The 20,086-nt window shown below is 41.0% G+C and overlaps 1 protein-coding gene across 3 annotated transcripts in view; it reads left to right on the forward strand.

Annotated features, from left to right (window-relative positions):
* Positions 1 to 20,086, forward strand: part of SLIT3 (slit guidance ligand 3) — a 468,178-nt gene that overhangs the window by 227,063 nt on the left and 221,029 nt on the right. For all 3 annotated transcript variants that reach the window (XM_042025380.1, XM_042025382.1, XM_042025381.1), the window contains one exon: positions 10,702 to 10,773. In XM_042025380.1, the coding sequence (XP_041881314.1) occupies positions 10,702 to 10,773 (72 nt within the window). The remainder of the gene's footprint in view (positions 1 to 10,701; positions 10,774 to 20,086) is intronic.

Consider the following 20,086-nt stretch of genomic DNA (forward strand, 5'->3'; position numbering starts at 1 on the left):
GTTGCTTCCCCTGGAGCCTGTTGTGCAGGAGCCGCTCCTCCCTCTCCCTGGTCAGTTCTTTCACATTTAATTCAATTTTGTGAGCTGACACTGTCAATCTGAAATTCAGCAAGATGCTTGACAGGGAGTCAGAGCAAAGCTGAGGTCATTTCTGGAAGTGGCTTTATGCAAAGGAATGCTCATGTGGATCTCTGGAACGAGGCACCTGCTGATGAATCAGAGGAGTGCCCTTGTTCCCTCGTCATCTTCAGGAATAAAGCTCCAAAAATGCCACAAGCATCCTTGAGAGTTGCTGTAAACTATTCAAGCACCCCCAAGTCTCCCTATGAGTATTTCTGGGTGTTTGAGGATAAAAAAATGAGTCTGTTTTCAAAGCAGAATCTGGAGGGTTTCGTTATACAGTGTTTGGGTGGATTCAAGGGACTTAATTCAGCTTGTAACTTGTTCAGGCCAGGCTGGTTTGTAAGTTGCAGTGAAGTCCTAGGAACACTGTAAATTCTTCTGAATTGTCTCAATTTTAGCTGAGTTTTCAATAAAGATTTAGGTCCTTGGTTGTTGATTTACTGAAACATTCAAATAAAACCCTCAGTAAGCTAAGCAGAATGATTGCAAGTTTAACTTCTCTTTTGGAAGAATTCACCATTTTATGTGCCCTTTAGCTGAAAGCTAATTTTGGTTTAGATTGTATCACGTTAGCCTGTTTATTCTACTAGTATACTTTAGTTTTATTTTCTCTACTTAAAACATGTACATTCTATTTAAATGCCTTTTTCTAAAGCAGAGCATTATTGAATGCTAAACTTCCTATGCGTGGAGTGGGATCCTCGAAGTTGTTTTATCTATATGAATAGTCATTGAAAAAGAAGAAATTATTTGGTTCTGTTCTAGTGAATATTTTTTTGGTGTGGATAAAGTAGGAGAATGAGGTTTGTAAGGGTGTCATGCAGCTGTAGAGGGCAGGGTGACCTGCTCTGGAGTCCCTGAATAGCTGCTGGGTTTGTGGATTCTCCCGTAAAACGGAGAGCTGCTATTGCTTAAACACTTTCATCTTGCATGAACATCCCCACTAGAGTGAACCACTTTGTGGTTTTACATCTTGGTCTAATAAATCTAGATGTCACATCCACAGAGAAAAATGAGTTATGGCTACAAACCAGTCTGAAGTGTATCTTCTTACATCTGCAGCGTTTCCCTGGGACCCTTGGGACTAAACGATCCCTATCAGGGAAGATACATAAAGGTGAAGCTGTGGAAAAAAAAGAGAAGCTAAAATATTATAAAAGAAAGAAGGGAAAAGTGCATGGAGTTCCTCTGTCCTTTGTCTAGGGCTTCACTAGCTTTTCCTGCAGTCTCCTGGATATCAGTGCAATGGATATTGCTGGTCCAATATTATAATTTATTTTTAAAACTTCGATTACAGCTCAAGTACTATTGTGCCCCTCTTGCACAGGTGCACGTTTTACCACAGGACAAAATAAAGACCCTCTGATAACAGGGCCTGAGCTATAAACAGAATGTTGTTTTTCTCACTGCAGTGCATTAAAATACTTTGCAACTCATTTATACCTCAGTGGAATAAATGGAAAGTCACTGTAGTTGGTTTTACTATCCATGGATTCTCTCTCATTTTTACTGCTTGTTGTATAGCCACAGGAATGTCTGCAGTGATCATACAAACAAATTATATAATTGGTCTCTTTCAGAAGAAGTTTGTAAAAAATAAAACCTAGACCTTTACACATGTAATTGCTACTTAATCCTAGGAAAAAAATCTTGTTTTCTTAGCTAAAGTACAGGATCACAGCCTGAATTAAATAAATACTGTTATGATTACTGTTTTCATTCTACAATGTGGTGATTAGGTACACGAAATTATTAACTGGCAGGGGATGTATTTTTTTTTAATATATCAGTAAAGTGCAAAAAATTCTTAAGTAAAAAAATACTCATCATTAACAAAGGCAGAGTTAGGTTAAGACAGATCAGTCAAAAGAGTCTTGCTCCAGATGTTGATCAGTTATTCAAAGACAATACATGTTTTATACTTTATGATTTCACATGTTTATCTCCTAAAATAAAAACTCATCATAATTAAAAAATATATAACAAATAAACTGCAAATATCTTTTTGCTTAGTGGTCAGGTAGGACTGTGGAGGCTCCTTTCTCTCTGGGGAGATCAGAGGAGGGTGATATTGCCTACTGATATTTAGAATTTGCAAATACATAGGATTTATTTCCAGTAGAGCTCAACAGACAAAAGTATAAACCACAAAACAGGTCAACAGTATAAAACGAGTGCTTTTTAAAATTAGCTTAAAATAAAGGTACCTCCATATAGCTGCATTTCTATTTTAGAAAGTATTAACATTAATAACATTAGTGAGAGAGCTTTTGAATTCACATTGCTTTAGCAGCAGGAAGATATTTACAAAAATAGAAAATGAGGGTGAGAATAATTTCCTTTCACTGATGTCAATGCTTCACTCCTGCCTCTCTGAGGTGTGTGGTGTCCCTACTAAATCACGAGTGCCTCTGTTGTAATCTCACTTGCAGTGCAGTTGGAGGAGTTGGACTTGTGTGGGAGCATCATCAGCCTGGGAGCCTTTGTTTTGTCAGCGATCCAGAGGTTCAGTGGTGCTGGAGAATTCCAGAGAAAAGGTTTTTCTATCAAAATGAATCTGTCTCAAGTGCAGTGTCAGAGCTGTGCTCGCTGTGTCTCTGCTGGCAGAACACTCTCCCCACATGCGGGAAGGCTCGCTGGATAAATTGCATCAAGTGGAATTCCTGATCTCTGGGACTGGCTGGGAAGGGGTTTTTTTGTCCCTTCCCGCACTCTGCTAGAGCACCTTGCTCTGGTCACACACTGCCTCTCATTGTGTGCCTTTGTCCCCTAATCAAAAGGAAGGATTAATTATATTGATGCCATTTTCTAAAGCACTAAAACCCTACATTTGGTACTACTAACAAAGACATCTTATTGTCATTTATTAGTCAGGAGCCCTATCCTGTTTTAGTGGGCTGCTTCTCTTCAAGGGTTTCCTCTGAGTCTGCTGAATGCTACTTTCCAGTTCCTGCTCCCTGACATATCCAAATTTGAGTGTAAAGACTTTGAGGAAAGATTTTACTTTTGTGTATATTCCAAAAGACAAAACAGATGCTGCTTTCTAAAATGAAAGCTCACGATCAGTCTCAAGATGGGTGGTTTTAAAATAAGAGTCTCCTAAATGCTGTCTGATCACTATTTTCTCGGCATTTTGGAAATGGCAGGAGGAGGGAAACCTGTAAAAGTCATAAAGACAAATGTTGCCTTTTATTGGACATTGGCACTAATTAGTTTTACAGTTCATTTAAAATGATACAAAAATATTTACTAATCTTCTTAGAGATATTCTGATCAATTTAATTTTTTTCTGTTTTTGTTGGGTGCATCAACAGACAAATGTTGTGCTGTGTCTCAGTGAAACAAGGTAAGGTTTGGGGTTTTAAATTTTGTTTTGTATTTTTAAGCAACCAAGAATTTAAAAAACCTCTAATGAAGAATTAAGTAATCACAAATGTTCTTTTAAACATTTAAAAAGACTTCAGCATGTGCTTTGTGATCCCTGTGGTTGTGTCAGGACAGAAGTCATGAAACTGCACAAGTCCATGTAGGTTGGATCCCTTGAAGGATCTTTATTAACAGATGGTTTTAAATTGTCCTTGGAGAAGGTGGAAGATGATGATAACATGATCATCTTCTGCTGAGATCTTTTTCCTCCTTGATTCCTTAGTGAACACCCCTCCCAAATCTTTAAGCTGCAGCTCTGCTCAGTGTCCTGTTCTCCAGAATGAAGGTGCGTGTGACTGGGGTTAATTAGGCTATGTGGGGCTTTGCGTAAGTGCTGAAATATAGAAGTACAGAGTTAACATCTATCACTTCACAGTACAACTGGATCAACAGAGAAATCGTGGTGTTTATCTTCTGGAGGCTTAGCAGTAGTGCTTGTGCAGCAGTGCGTGACTGTGTGAAAGCAGTGAGGACTGGTTTAATTGGAATTTTTGAGCTAAATTCCCTCCTCAAAACAAACAAAACAAAACCAAACCGGAGTTTCCCCTACAGCCTCCCAGAGCATGAATTGGGAGCCAGCTGTATTGTATTTAGTAAAAATACAGTCACCTTGTTCAGGGTGCACAACATCTGCAGGACCTGCTCTTGCTTTGCAGAACTCAGATGCTTGTCACCATCTTTACTTTTAGTGCAGTAGTAGGAGGAAGGAATTTTTTTCCTTTTAGAAAATCAGCAGCGATGCCAAGTTTCCACAGAGTAATGCTTTACAACACTGCTGTTGTTAAGCTCTTGCCTTGTAGCCCATCAGCAACAACACTTTCCCATTTTTCCTTTAGATAGAGGGCTACAAGTGCTGCTTTACAGTAAATACCATTTTTACACTGACCCTGCTGAGAGGGAGAAGCCATTCCTGCACCGAGACCCTCCTGAGGACACAGGTGATGATGAGAGTGTCAGACTTGCCACAGCTTGTTCTAATTACTGTTGGAGGGAGCTGATTTGGGCAATGCATTTCCCAGCTGGAAGATGATAAATATCTTGAATTTATCTTGCATATTTACAAGGCTCAAAGTTCCTGAATTGTCTTTAACAGTTGATTCAGTTATTTTTTAATCTGTCTGTAGAACAGGAAAAACTCTAATACTGAACAGTTTTGGAAATACTAGGACAATAGATCCTAGGTAAGAATAATACTTAGTTGTTGAAAATGCTAAATATTAGTTTTAATTAAAAAAAAAAAATTAAAAAGCTGCCACATGATTTTGGCAGAGCAGGAAAAATCCTTCTTTTATTCCTTGCTGCAAACAGAATGCTAGCTTCATGTGATACGAAGGCATTTTAAATAACATGGTGGGACATACTTGCAGAGTCTAGTTTGATCTGATTTCTCTACATCTGCATCCTTGAGCTTGTGTGTGCTGGTGTTTGTACCTCCAGACACATTTCCTGTGCAAGTGACTCACATCCATTTCTCATACCCCTCGGGCAGGGTCCTCACGCGCTTGGCTCAGCCTCTGGAAGCACAGGCTCCTGGAGCCAGGCCAGCATCCTCCTGCACTGCTCTGGGAGCAGCTGAACTGTGCCACTGCTCCCATCACTGGGACATGGGCACGAAGGAATTGCAGCAATTGAAGGGCATCTGAGCTGCAGCCACTCTGCTGCTGGTGTGGTGATGGGTTTTGCCATGCTTGAGGTTTTAAACACGGTTTGAGGCATTGAAAGTTGTTGTGGATTGTAACAGAAACTCTGTGAGACAAAAAACTTCCTTGGGGATGTCAAGCCTTTAGTTAAAAGAAAAAGACATCATGTCTGCACAACGTTATGTGCTGGAATTGTTACAGATACAGTTGAGTAAACTTTTTTTTTCTCTATGGATTTCCTTGGTCTTTCTACCTCTTTTTCTCTTGCAGACTCTTCCTCTAGATAGCACTGGTCCCCTCGCCCTGTCTCTTCTCTGACTGTAGGAGTTATCTTCCCTTAACTTTTGTTCTATGAAAAAGCTGACTTGTATCATTGCTCACTTGCTTATCTTTTATTACATGTTACTTAGAGATACCTATTATCTTTGGATTATAGTCTCTAATTTTCCCCATCTGTTACTCTTTAACTCCTTAATTGTGTTACTTAATTCAGTAAAACATTGTAGGATAGAGTTTATATGTAACATGTTGTACAAATTAAAACTAATTCTAATGAGACAAATTGCAGTGACCAGATTGTGTTAAGTATGTGACCTTTAGTGGGGTAGCTCAGTCTGGTTTTAGTCCAGTTGTATAGAAAAGTTAGATTGAAGAATAGTCACTAAATATTGAAATGCACAAAACCTCAGGAACATTTTATTTCATTTAATTTTGATCAGTGCTTTGGACTGAAATGTTTTAAACCCAGAAATCCTAATTTGTAAAAGAATGTAAACAAGCTACCAGCAGGGATGAACTAATTCTCATTTCTCTCAGCTGCACATTCTGTAGCCAGAGCAAAGCTGGTGGGCATTGTGCTAATTTCTTGACACTGATGTGGCAGCTGGCACTTTCTTAAAATCAGGAGTCATACCTTTCATTGGTTTTATTTTGCAAAGCAGGTGAACATTAACTTTCCAGTATTATTGTGGCAAGAAGAGGGGATAGGAAACAATCTTATTTTGCTCTCTCAAGTCCCCTATCCAGTCAAAGGAACCAGTGTTGGTCTTATGGTTTTGTATCAGCTGCTACAGAGAGCTGTGTGTGAACCCCCCTGACTTATTCCAGGAAGCAATTGAACTGTGGATAAGCTGAAAGGCTCCTGAAGAAAGGAATCAGGTTTGTTAGGCTGCATTTTCCCTTCATTTTGGCTAAACCATTGTTTCCACGTGTTAATGGTTAACTCTGTGAGTTTGCAGTTTTATTATGGAATCAGCATACAATAACATACTGGGCAAAATACATGTTTGGCTGTGAAGAATTTCCTCTGGGTGACTCGTTCTTTAAGTCTTTGTATTAAACTCTTTAGACATTAAAGGCAAGCCGAGTTCTTTATTGGATAACACTGCATGGTGATCTCTCATGCCCATTTGAGTGGGAGAAATAATTAAAGATTAGTGTTCAACCATGTTAAATACTTCTTAACCAAGCTGTTATTCAGGCAGTTGTGTAAAAACAATCTTTTTAAATTTGAAAATCCATGTGTTAAAAAAGGTTTGGAAAATAACTGGTAAATCCTCAAAGGGTGGGGTTTTTTTTGTTTGTATTTGAAAAGGGAGAAATCCTAAGCATAATGCCATCACTGCTGATTTTTTGGTTTTCATATAATATATGTTATTTTCAGTACCTTTGTAACTTTGCAAGTTGTATTTAACCAGTTGTTCTAATGTTTTAGATCTGTAGTTCAAATGAAGATTCATTCTATGGATGCTCGTAGGGTCTGTGTTCCAATTAAGTGATTTATGTTCTCTTACTGGCAAAATAATAAAAGAAAAAGTCTTAATGTATTCTATTGCTCTGTTAGATAGCTGAATTTCCACTTAGGATGCAATAGGCAGCGTTAAAGCAGAAAGCCAAAACCAGCACTACGGCAAAGACTGCGGAGGCACTTAGGAAACGTCAGCACTTTTGGATGGGGTTTTTTCCCTTTCCAATCCTTTTATCAGTAAGGCACTTGCAATTCACATTTGAAGATCAGGAAAACAATATTAGACTTGCAGAGGGAGTTCATCTGTGTCCAAAGCATTTTAGCTAAATTAAAATGAAAACTAAGAAAGGTATTGGCTTGTGCCAACTCTTGCTGGAGTCTGGGTTGGACTGACAGCAGTGTGCCGTGCTGTGAGGGCATGTGAGCCACAGCTGCTGGGTTCTGTCAGCTCCTGCCTTTCTCCCCTGTGCAAAGTGGCATTCCGAGTTCTTTAACACCTCTGTGGCTCCCCCAGCTCAGAAATGAGGATGCTGTTTCCTTTGGGGGTTGTTTGCTGTGGAAGCTGTTGGTTGGGCATTGTGCTGTTCTGCTCAAGGTCCTCTGTGATCTGCTGCCTGTCCACGCTGTTCCCATCAGACAGGACCTGTGGGAAGGAGCCAGGGCTTGCTGCACTGCACTGAGCTGGGGCCGGCTGCAGGGTGGATGTGCTCTGTGCACTGCTGCAAGGCTGTGTGCCAGGTGAAACTGCACACAGCCTGTATTTATCAAAACAGGAAGGATAATTTAATCTAGAAACGTTTGCTTAGCTCAACACGTCTGTTTGATCAGGATGCAGATGAGCGTGTTTTGGTTGTGTTGGGTGCTTTCTCCACAGAGGAACTCTTGCAAAGAGGGTACTGCACATTCTAGTTTGTCCTCAGGTCTAGTGATTTCAGCTCTCTAACAATGCCTCTCAGGGTGAGGACTTTTGGAAGTCTATTATTCCCTAAGTCTGGAATTTTTCAGATTTCCTATTAAGGATACATCATGCACCCAGGCATTGGATTTGCCTTCCATTACGGAAATAGGTAGCTTGAAACTTCTGTCTAAGAAATAGGAAATCTATTGGTAATCATCACCTTTTTTTTCGGATTTGGTGTTTATTTTTTCTTGAATACTGCAGTATTTTTCTGTGTGCTTTTAAGGGTTTTGTTTTCGCCTCACATTAATCTGGTTTTCTCCAGTTATTATTAATAACTAATGTTTATTTTACATACTATTGCTGTAAGCTTCCCGTTATGTCTGCAATGAGAAGTAGGGAATAAAAAGCTGGAACTTCAAGATAAACTGAGTAGACAAGTTTCTTGTTACAGACTTCTGCTCCCTCAGAGCAAATTTTGTGAAGTGCACAGGCCGAGCCTGGTTGAGGTTTGCTTGCTTATAAAAGATGCTTAAAAAAAGTTTGGCACAATGTCAGGGAGAAGAGAGAAACGCTCTTCCTGACCATCTCAGAACAGGATGATTATAATTGTGGGAAGGCAGTTAGAGGAAAAGAAATGTTGGTCAATTTTCTTCCATGCTGTGTCACTAATGCCATGCAGGCTGTCAGTTCTTCAGCCCACTAGAGAGATTTATGGAATCAGTCCATGATCCAGGAGATGGAAAGAGGCAGTATTGTTAGCTAGAGGAGAGTGCCTAATAGAGAATAAAAATAATGCACTTTACAAGAAGATTTTCATAGAAAACAGATGAACTTCCTACTGTCTCCTGGTTTTGCCTGGCTGCAGGTTAAGAGTTGAGCATAAAGACAAAGCAGAGATCAAATATATAAATTAGCCCTTGTTATGAAATACCACTTGAAAACAAGTTTTATTTTTACACATGATTTGAAATACACAATAAAATGCCAGACAAATGCAACTTGAGATGGTGGATTTAGTGTGGTTTTATTCGACCACACAATTCTACTTTTTCAAGCCCTTTTTGTTCTGCTTTGCATGTGTCTTCCTTAATTTTTGCCTTGCTAAGCCATTTTGTCACACTTTTACTATAGCTCTGCTGTGCCTCACTGTCACACTAAAGTGACAGCTTAAGACTTCCTCCTTCTGGATCTGAAATTCTCTCTCCTCTGTCTGGGTTGCCTGATCATTTGTCTGGGTTGAAGGTCTGTCTTTAAAGAACTAATATTTTGTTGCTGGCAAAATAAAGGGGAGGTGAAGGAGGGGTCAGAGTGTGGATCACTGTTAAACAAATTGTGAAGGTCACAAAGAATTTTAATCTGACTTGAAAAAGAGACTTGTATCCAGCAGCACATTTTTGTTTGTGATCGTCTGAATGGACAATTGTGGCTACTTTGAGAATTTGGTGTAGACTGCATGACTGGTATAAATTGAATTAGTCTCATGACAAGGACATAGTCCCCTTTTTTCCTTATCTGCCTGATGGAAAGCAGAAGAAAGCCCAGCGTGACACGTCTTGACCCGCAATGTCAATGTGGGCTTTTGTGACAGGCTCTGATTTCTGGCCTCTCATTTGATAAAACCAATTTGGTGGAGGCCAGAAAGGAGCTTGCTGAACACTAAATGTACTTACAGAAAAGGGTGTCTGGGGGTGAGTACAGAAGGCTGCCAGTCCCTCCTAATCATCGTTAGAGAGCCAGAGTTTCGTTCTGAAAACGGGGCAGAGCCTTGGGGACACGGTCACCCCAAATGATGCCCTGTGCAGTTCTCTGCAGGATCTCCTTTATTTGTCCTTTTAGCATCACTGTGCTTTCCCTTTCCTCCATTTGCTTATTTCTTGCATTTTTCTTTCCCACTCGTCTGCCTTCCTTTCTTCTTCTTCCATTACTCTCTTGCCTCACCCTTTGTCCCCTAAACCAGACCGAAACCTCTCTCCCTTCTCTGTGCTGACAGGGCACCAGCAGGAAAATCAGGGTGAATGCTGCTTTTCCTTAGCACGAAAAACATGCTAGCTTTCTGGTTTCATGTCCATTTCCCTCCCATTCCCGATGCCTTCCTTCCTGCCTCCACTGCACTGGTAGAGGGCTGTGAACCTGGAACTATTTATAGTTCAGCGAGGGGAAAAGCACCTGAATGCAGGCTGGGTAACAGGAAAATGTACGCTGCACTCGCAATGCAGATCAAACCATTTTTGAATGTGCTTTAAGTACTAGAAAGGCTTTTTGAATTGCTGTTGGTTTAGGTTTTTTGTTGTTTGTTTTTAAACAAGGATAAAGATTCAGTTTTTTTTCCATTAATACACAATGCAGTGGGATCTTAATGCAGTAGATTAAGATTTTTTCAATGTAAATTTAAAAAGTTCTCAGGAGAATGATTGTCATGTTTTTCCTGAATATTAATTTCAAATAAGAAGCTGTAATCTGAGCAGGGGTAGCCAAGTATTTTTGCAGTCAGAAAACAAACAGAAGCATGCTGAGAAAATTATTTACACTACAGGATTGCAATTCCAAGGCATACGATTTGGCTGCAGGTACTCTGACAGAGAATCATGGCATTGTGCCAGTGTCATGATCACATTTGAGTGATGTTTTCTTGAAGTTCTGTCATTTGTATCAGGAATTCTGGTGGTTTTGGTTGGAGAGTCATTTCAGCTCATTCCACAGACCTCTAGAGGAGAGAGAAACAAAATTGAAAACACCGTGTGGTGTAACAAATCCAGAAGCATCAACTTTTCCAAGCACGTGGCTGTTCCATTAGCTCATGCAGATTTGAGAAATGTGTTCTCTTTGCTAACACAATGTATTTTTTTTTCTGTTCTCTTATTCAGAGACCTGAGTGAAAACCAGATAAAAGGAATCCCTAGAAAGGCCTTTCGAGGAATCATTGATGTGAAGAACTTGTAAGTGACAACTTCATTAATATTTGTGGTGAAAACCTTTCTCCTCACGTTCCATCTGGCTGTTCCTATCAGTTTGAGTGCCTTGTGTTCAGCTCTGTGCAACACCAAAGGGCCCTGCAGGGTTTTGTCAGAGGCCTCACAGGCTACTTTGGTCCCCATGCCTGTGAACACACCTGGGGAGGTTTTGAGCTGAGGACAAAAACATACCCAAAGGCTTCACCCCTTCCTGCAGTACTGTCCTGGGGCAAGATGTGCATAGGAAAAACTCAGGTAGGGTCTGGGGGTGAAATTGAAATGTTTCGCTTAGTTTCAGGTTTCTGTCCCATCACTTATGTGGAAAGTAAATATGACAAAATGTGGCACCCAGACATGGTGGGTGAGCACAAATACCAGAAAATGAAAAAAACCCAAGTGTGAGCAGTTAACTGTACAGGCTTTGACAGCTTGTATTTAAAATTAAAATAATTTGTAAAAGTCTTTAAAGAGAGAAAATTTTTGTGCTAATGCAGCCAGTCTGTCCTAGCCTTTTTCTGTAAGGTAGTCTGAAATACGAGTAAAGACTTTGAGCTCTGTATTTCCAGAGCTGTTGGAGGCTCTTACCTGTTATATAACAGAAACCCATTTTGGTGCACACCCGCACACTAACGCACTGTTGGCTTTGTTGGAGCCAGCACAAGGTGAACTGAACAAGGAAATACCAGCCACTGCCTTGGCAGGGTCGGGATTTCCTGGGACAACCTGCAGCCACTCTCAGGAGCTTTTCAGAGCCAGTAGAGTTGGCACTGTGTTACCACACCAGTAGCTGACAACTGAGACCCACTGTGTTAAATGTTGGAAACACAGCGTAAATGGTGTGGATTTTTTAAAATTTAGGAGAAGAAACAGCTAACGGAGATCTGAAAAGAAGCCCTTTTCAACAAACAGTCTTGAAACATACCTGTGCTCTGTTATGAGATCTTGCCCCAATGAAATGCTCTCAGGCACATGATGTGATTCCTGAGGCATCCTGTGAAGGGCCAGGAGTTGGACTTGATGATCCTGATGGGTCCCTTCCCTTTTGTCATGAGTTATCATGAGTTTTACTTGCATTGTGTGATCTATAGGAACAATAGATGGTATTTTGTTTCAGAAAATGTAACTTTCCCAGCTGTAATTCACTGTTAGTTGTCTGACTTCATTTCAAATAACAAAGTTTGCATTCAGAGTTTAGTTCACCTCTGACAAGCTGTCACAACAAACACAGGTGTTTTGATTTATGCACCCACTCTTAGTGCAGAAGGATCCAGGCTTTCTCCTTTCCATGAACTGATATCAAGGCATGACTGGCTGGAGTGTTTACAGGAACTGTATAAATGTTGGGATTTCAAGCTTTAACAAAAAATTGTGTCTGCCAAGTTAGGCAGTTATCTATTGTTTTGCTGTAAAAGACACAGTGTCAGACGTACTTCCCTGTGCTGCAGTTTCTGTCCTTTGTGAGCACTGAAGTTATCACAGAGTCATGAAATAATTCTGGTTTGCAGTGGTCATCCAGCCCAGCCTCTGGCTCAGCAGGAGCACAAAGCTTGGTACTCTAACCGATTGCTGTTGTGAGCCATGAGTACAGATTGTTTAGATAAATAGCAGGAGAAGCAGACTTTTTACTCATATCTAGACATTCTTTCTTGATAAGGAATGTATGAATCCTGTGCCCAGGTGGTCCATGAGAGCAGGTGGCTGTTGCTTCCAGACACAGATGAGTGACCTGTGACTTGCTGAGACAAACATGGCACAATTTTGAGCCAACTTGCGGCTGGAAATACATTTAAATTTCTCCAGCAATAACTGTAAGGGTGTGGTGCAAGCTGAACCAAGTTAACACTTAAAGCTCTTTAAGCTTTAAGCAGGAAGCTTGAATATGCTGATCCCATTCTCAGCCTACATTTGGCAGCCAAGTCTCTCCCTTCTGAGCCTCAGCAGGGACCATGCCAGCGAGCAGGGGTGTTCAGGTGCCTGAGCAGGAGAATGAGCCTCTGCCTCGGGGTGCCATCTAGCTGTGCCAACACCTGCCTGGTGACTGTGACACGAAGGTGCTGATGGCAGAGCAGCAGGGGTGCCTGTTTCTATGGTTATCACTTTGCAGATTTATTGTACTGTCTCAGTGTTCTTCCACCTTATAAAGTGTGTTTGTGAGGGATCTTGGAGATTTTAAGGCACAAGAAATAAAGCTACATATTGTCCCATACTCCCCAGCTCTTTCCAATTTATATTTAAAATTTCTTTAGGGAAAGGCTGACATGGAATGGTCTCTGTTTTCATGGCTTGACCTTTAACATGGCCTCACATTCTTCTAGGTCCTTCCCAAAGTGTCCTGATGTCATGACAAAAATAATAACTCTGGAGATATTGTAATAGGGACACAGCACATGCTAGACCAGATGAAAGTCTCCAGATTAATGCTGTCTTTAACAGCAGCTTGGAAAGCTTCCCTCAGGACAAAATGCAGAGTTGATGCAATGGACTAAGCCAGGGCATGAATTCCTTCTGGATACCAGCTCTGAAACACGCAGCCTGAGGGCTCGATATAAATTACAGTGGGTGCCATTTGGAAACCCTGTGAGAATTACCCTGTCTCAGCATGGCCACAGCAGTAATGGACACAGAGTCACAGGTTGTGTCCAGCTGGAGCAGACTGATGTAAAAAAATCTGCTTCCTGAATTTAAGGGCAAAGGTGCTGCTGCATCTGGGAAGCAGAGAGAGTCTTTGGTGATGTTCTCCAAGCACCAGGGCCGCAGAGCTGGATGGATACAGGAAAAAAATTTAAAAAAAAAAATTGTTAAAATGATGGGGGAAGAAAGCCTTACAAAAATCAGTGTTTCAAGATATTTTTCAACCCGTCTTACTTTTTAAATGGTAAAAGCTTTCTATCTTTTATCATTCTCTTAGAAGAACAGTGAGCCCAGGAATATGGGCTTGGATTAGGGCTGTGCTAAAGAAGAGTTTTAAATGTCAGGGAGGCCAGTGTTTTTGCACAAGACAAAGCCAAAGCAGAAACTGGAGGTTTGCAAACTCCTAAGTGGGCGAAATTTAGTTGTGTGAATTATTTTCATATGAAGTGTTTTCTGCTGTTTGAGTACAAAAAAGTCAAAGGATCTGCACACAAAGAATAAATTAGTAAGTCTATTTCTAACTGAAACGTAGAAATAATTATACAGCTTTTAGAAAGTTTCATGAGCACATAATGTCCATTACCAGTAGTGAATTTATTTGGGAATTTGGGAAAAACTGGCACTTTGAACGTATTGTAGAGTAGATGCATAAACTCTGCTCAGCGACCCTTAAGAGCTGAACAAGAGAGGGCAAGAGAGGGCCAGCCTGCAGAGCACACCTGTATTCAATTTCTGTTACTTATTACTTGGAGAACAGGAAATGTTTCTTGCAGGAATCTAGCCCCAAGTAAGCACATTTGTTTCAAGAATTAAAGTATATGGGTTGGGGTCTCATTGAGCTTTGGGCTAACTCAGCGCTGTCAGCCATGGCCTTCAATCATAAATATATATAGAGCTGCTTCTTGCATTTCTGCACGTTTCCCCTGCTTGTATCACATCTCAGCATTCAGGGGAGTGTTTCTCTGGTGAGGCATTCCTGCAGTTGCTGTTGAATTAGCCTGCCCAGCCCACCTCACTGAGGGCAGCCAGGATCCCAGAACAGGGATATGCAGATCTTGATGTTAGGAAGAAATTCCTCCCTGTGAGGGTGGGGAGGCCCTGGCACAGGGTGCCCAGAGAAGCTGTGGCTGCCCCATCCCTGGAGGTGTTCCAGGCCAGATTGAACAGGGCTTGGAGCACCCTGGTCTTGTAGAAGGTGTCCCTGCCTGTGGCAGGAGGTGCAACAAGATGATCTTTGGGGTCCTTTCCAACCCAAACCATTCTATGAGTCTACGAACGTCTCCCAGCCAAGGAAAGGAGAATATCAGACCATGTGCAGTGTGGATGGCGGGCAGAATGACAGAGCAGCAGGGCAGAGGGGGAGCCAAGCAGCCACCCTGAGTAAACACCACTCAGAGCTAGAGCCACATGGAATGACACAGGCACAGCTTTTTTTGTCAGGAGCTGCTGCAGTTTCTTGTTCTTGATTCACTGGAACTCAGTTCCATCCATATTCAGCTCCTGCCTTTTATTTCTCATAGGCTTTAGCTGTAAGATTCTGTAGCACTGGGAAAAGAAGAAGTTAACATGTTCATGTGTCTTGATAACACAGGCTCATTGCATTTCTGTCTGAATTCTTCTCAGCCTCACCTGAGATAATAGCTCCTATCACTAGGCCTGCAAGCAGCTTTCCCTGCATTGTGGGGCCACTTAGCAATTGTGAGTAATATCCTCCTTGATAGGCCTAAAGGTTCTTGTGGTAGAAGAAATGAAGCATTTAGATTTATTTTTTTTTTAAAATACAGAAATACACCAGCACATATGTAGCATTTAACACTTCTGCTATTCAGTACACATTTATTTTCCTAGTGGTTAAATTACCTCTGCAGTGGGGAAAATCAGAGCTCCATGAGTACTGTAAAATATTGTGGTACCTATTAGTTTCAGTTCCTTATTTGTTAAATGGCTTTTCCTGGAAGATTCTGTTTCTTTTTCTGCATGCATCTACTATCAGCATCAATCCATGTGACTTTTACAAAAATTAAACATCTCGATTGCACATTCAGGTTTTGGAAAAAGCTGAACTAGCTCTTTACATTGAGAGGTATTTTGCATTCACCTACACAAAATATAAAAATGTTCCTATGTAATTTTTTTTTTAACCGTCACAGCCAGCTCTGCAGAGTATATTTGTAGCTTCTGCCATTCAGCCATAGGAATAATTAAACATATCTGTCAAGTTAAACTAATGAATAAACCCAAGGAAATAGTGGTTGATTTGTGTGTAGCCATTTCACTAGAAGAAAGCAAGATTGTGAGTTATTTGCCATACATAAATATGCAGTAGATCTTAATGAAATGGTACACTACAGAACGTAACTCCTTTAGTCTGGGTTCTCCAGGGAAGCTATTATCCAGAGCCCTCTGAAATTCTTGGCCGTAGTTTCTTGACATTTGTGTACAGGATTCAGTGTTACTCTTGCAGTTTGCAGTAAAATAAAACAAAAGGAGGAAGATAAACAGTTGGCCAGATTTTCCACTCGTTTGGTGTAAGATCTGGAATAAGCCTTCTGAAGCCAGTGGTTGGCTTCAAATAAAAGCAAAGAAATGCCTAGAGGAGAATCGATTATCACATGTTGGGTTATGTATTTGCTTATGTATCTCTCACTGGACTGAACAATGTGTGTCTATATTTGATGGTGTGCATGAAAAGAACAGTATGTTTTAAACAGGAATGCATAAAAATTTAAGGAAAGGATATATTTCTGTTATGGAACAAGTTTCAGGTTATTTTGACAAAGAGCTGGCAAAACAGGTCAGAGGCATGGAAAGAGCTATTTGGGATCTCATTTGAGACAAGCCTTTTGCACTCTTTAGGGGGCAAAAAGATCACATTACTTCAACTGTATAAATTTGTAAATAATTTTCCTCCTCCTTGTCCGTAAATTCACACTGGACTCAATGTATTCCAACAGTGTATTCCTTTCTATCTCCTGTAATTGGTCTTCATTGTGATAGTGGCCATAATGAATTCAAGAGAGATCTCTGTGGCCATCACATTTGCTTTCCTAGAAATTTCATTGTCATGCAGCATTATTATAACATTAAAATAACAAGTTACAAACTTACCACCTTCTATGGAGAAACACCACCTGCAGCGTCAGTTAATTTTATGAATACATTAGTTTGAGCTTTTGCCATCTGTTCTAGCCCTTATAAAAAATGCAAAAAGCGTATATTTCACAATTAACTCATTAAAAGGATATGATTGATTGAAATGCACACGCATGTTCCCCGCACAACGGGTAAGGTGAGACGTGCGGAGCCGGCCGAGCACAGAGAGACTCTGAGTTGCAGCAGAGGACATTTTGTGAGACAGAAGTGTTTCTCTCTTGGCATCCTCAGCCACACACACAGGGCCAGCGCATCAAGTGACACTAAAGGTGACACTGGTTGCTTCACTGGTCTCTTGAGAGTCGTGGCCCAGCCCTGCAGGGGCTCCCTCGTGGTTCTGCCCAGGGAGCTGCTGCTTTCCTGCCGGAGGTCACGGGGTGTACAATGCCCCTTGGTTTGTTTTCCTATTCTATTATGCTCTGAATCACTAACCTCTAAAATCTACCTGCCCTGACATTTCCAAATAGCTTCTCTTGTCTGTCTTATAGTAAAAATCAGAGAAAAAAGTTAGGAAGTCTAAATGCTGTGCAGGCTGGCTTTGGGCAGGCAGGAAGGTGTAGGGAGGGACTGCGTTTTCGTTTGTCCCAGCTGGAGGTGCCTTCCTGCTCACTCTCTTTTCATCGGGAATGTCATAGCTGCTGCAGACACAGCCAAGGGAAAGCCTGCTGGGAACATGGATGAAAACTTGAAACTTAGTTCAGAAACTGCATAATCACAGTTTTTCCTCTGCCTCCAGTGAATCGGCAGAGCCTTTTTGCTCTCTGTGCTGCATTGGAGAGGCGATGTGTTTACCATCAGTGCCTTCCTGACAGTCTGTGGGAGCACAGAATCCTGGGCACAGGGTGTGTGCCCTGTCCTTGTATCCGTTCCCTTGCAGAAGAGTCTTGTGCTGGATGGCTGAGGGTGAGCAAGGGGTCTGGAATAAAAAGCTAATTCTGCACTTTTCTAGAATATGATGCACAGAGGCAGTGCTGAATAACTGTGCTCTCTGGCAGTTAATTGGAATTGTCATGAAATACTGTGGGGTTTAAATGTCATTACAACCCCAAAACTTTTGCATGTCTCTTTTGACATCGTAAGTAGTCGTCATTACTCAGAATTACCTTCTTGAGAAGAAACTTTCATAGGATTTTTGCAACATGCACTGATGCTAAGAGATACCAGTTGAGCAGTGATCTCGCTAGTGAGTGAGCCAGTTTCAGTCTTGATAGTGCATTTTTGTGAACGCTTGGCATTAGTGTTATGTCAGCCCTCCAGGGGACATTTTAGAAGGGCATGAAATGATAGGACAATGGGGAATGGCTTTAAACTCACAGAGAGCAGGTTTAGGTTAGATATTAGGAAGATATTTCTTCCCTGTGAGAATGGCAAGACCCTGGCACCCTGGAAGTGTCCAAGGCCAGGTTGGACAGGGCTTAGAGCGACCTGGGATAGCAGAAGGTTTCCCTGCCTATGGCAGAGGGTGGAATAAGACGGTCTTTAGTCCCTTCTAACCCAAACTGTTCTATGATTCTGTGATCCTGTGGTTCACGTGGTCAGCTGGAGGGTTTGATCCCAACCTGCAGGAAATTCCTGTATTTTAGGAGAAGGGATGTTAATGAGAATGCTGCGTCCTTGCGTTATTCCCCAGCAGCCTGGGATGGTCCCATGTGCATCAGGGAGCAATGGAACAGACATGTGCAGACCAACAACCTGCAAAGTCTGCAGCACACGTGATAAATACTGAGTAACCCCAAAACCATTTCATGAAGTATTTAAACCTGTGCCATATTCGGTAGTGTGATCAGCCCATACTTGCATTTTTTAAACACATTTTGGTTTATGTAATCCCCTTTCTCATGAAACACCAGGTGGATGAAGCAGCACAGAACGATCTTAAATCCATTGAATGTGCTAAACTATGGCTTGTACTTCAGTGAGATTGATTGCACAGATTGAAAATGCGCCGCTGATTTATTTATTTTATTTTTTAAATAAAAACATCTGCATTAAGTAGAGTGGATGTCTGCTCTGTTCTCTTGTCCACTTGCATTTCAGGAAGTGTTTGTTTTCATGGATGTCTGGAGTTGTGGGGTCAACTGGCCACAAGGGATCTGTCACTGACAACTTATTAAAAGCTGAACCATCACTCCTGAGGAACAGATTTCCTCACTGTAAAGGTTGCTTTCCCCCGAGTAAAATGTCAGATAAATAAAAAGCTAAAATCTCTCTTAAGTGTGTTCTACTTATAAAATAGAAGTATATAAGCCAATAGTATTTAGTAGTGGTGGATGTATGCTTGGCGGCATTTAATATTTTTTAAATTTTCATTTTTCTGAGCTAATCAGAGCTGACTACCCCCATAATAAGGTTATACATTATTCTGATTTACCCGATTTCTGTATTCTGGATATCCACTGCAGTATATATTGGTTTTAGTTTTAATTTTTGGGCAAACCACAGATTTTTTAGTATTTCTTGTAGAAGTAGGACAAACAAATACCAATTGTTTTCTCCTTTTCTGGAAATGTATTTCAAGCATTATTGAAAGCCTGCACTTTAAAGGTTCATAAGGTAAAATCCTGATGCTGATGACAGGAAAGATGAAGTATCCCACACAGGCATAAGTCATCCTTTCCATCAACTTCAAATTCTGTTCTGATCTTCCCTATGCTTTGTGCCTTGCATAATTTATTGCCTTCTCCAGCCTAAGAGGGGCTCCTTCTGCAGCCATTAGCCATGAGCTCCGTTAGCTGGTCATCAGGGGGGTTTGAAGAGTGACACGGATGTGCTGTGTCCCATCAGGAACATGACACAAGTGACGCAGGGATGGGAATCCTTTGCACAGGAGACTGAAATAGTCCAGTCTTTGTGTGTCAGAACCTCAGGCTTGATGGTCACTTTTACAATTTCTCTTTGATTATGTAAAATCCGGGAGTCTAGAGATCTAAATTGTATGTCATTCACTTGCCTAAATGGGACGTTGGTGGAATTTTTTAAACAAGATCACAAGCGCCAGGTCCGCAGTTTGATAAAAGAAAACCTCATCCCTAATCCTGAATGGGATCCATTATCTGGGGTTTGAAATCTGCTACAAAAAGTCAGGGTGACTATTGCTATTTCCAGAGATTACTTATCTGCTTACTTATTTCGCTGAGCTCTGCTCTGTGCTTTCTGGGCTCGTTATTCTTTTATCCTAATGAAGCACAGATACATTTTGATGCAGCACCCATGCTGCAGCACTGCTTTTGTATGGAGAGTAATGAATAGCAGATTTGGCTCTTTTCTGTTTTAATAGACTTACAAGAGTCTCTCTGACAGAAACAAACTCCAGAAAATACCTTGATTTAAAAACAGGCTATGTGGTATTCTTACTGTCCTTTTGATATAAAACTTGATTAAAATGGGATGTGACATCAGTTGAAAAAGTATGAAAATCAAATTTTCTTTATTACGTATGTGTTTAGGCTAACCTATGCCTACAGTTTATCTTTGTATAATTTATGCTGTCTTTGTGCCATGCCTTAATTTTGAA

The sequence above is a fragment of the Corvus kubaryi genome, unplaced genomic scaffold (assembly GCF_017639235.1).
Source record: "Corvus kubaryi isolate FWS band 111438036 unplaced genomic scaffold, C.kubaryi_AGA036_p1.0 37270, whole genome shotgun sequence".
NCBI classification, from domain to species: domain Eukaryota; kingdom Metazoa; phylum Chordata; class Aves; order Passeriformes; family Corvidae; genus Corvus; species Corvus kubaryi.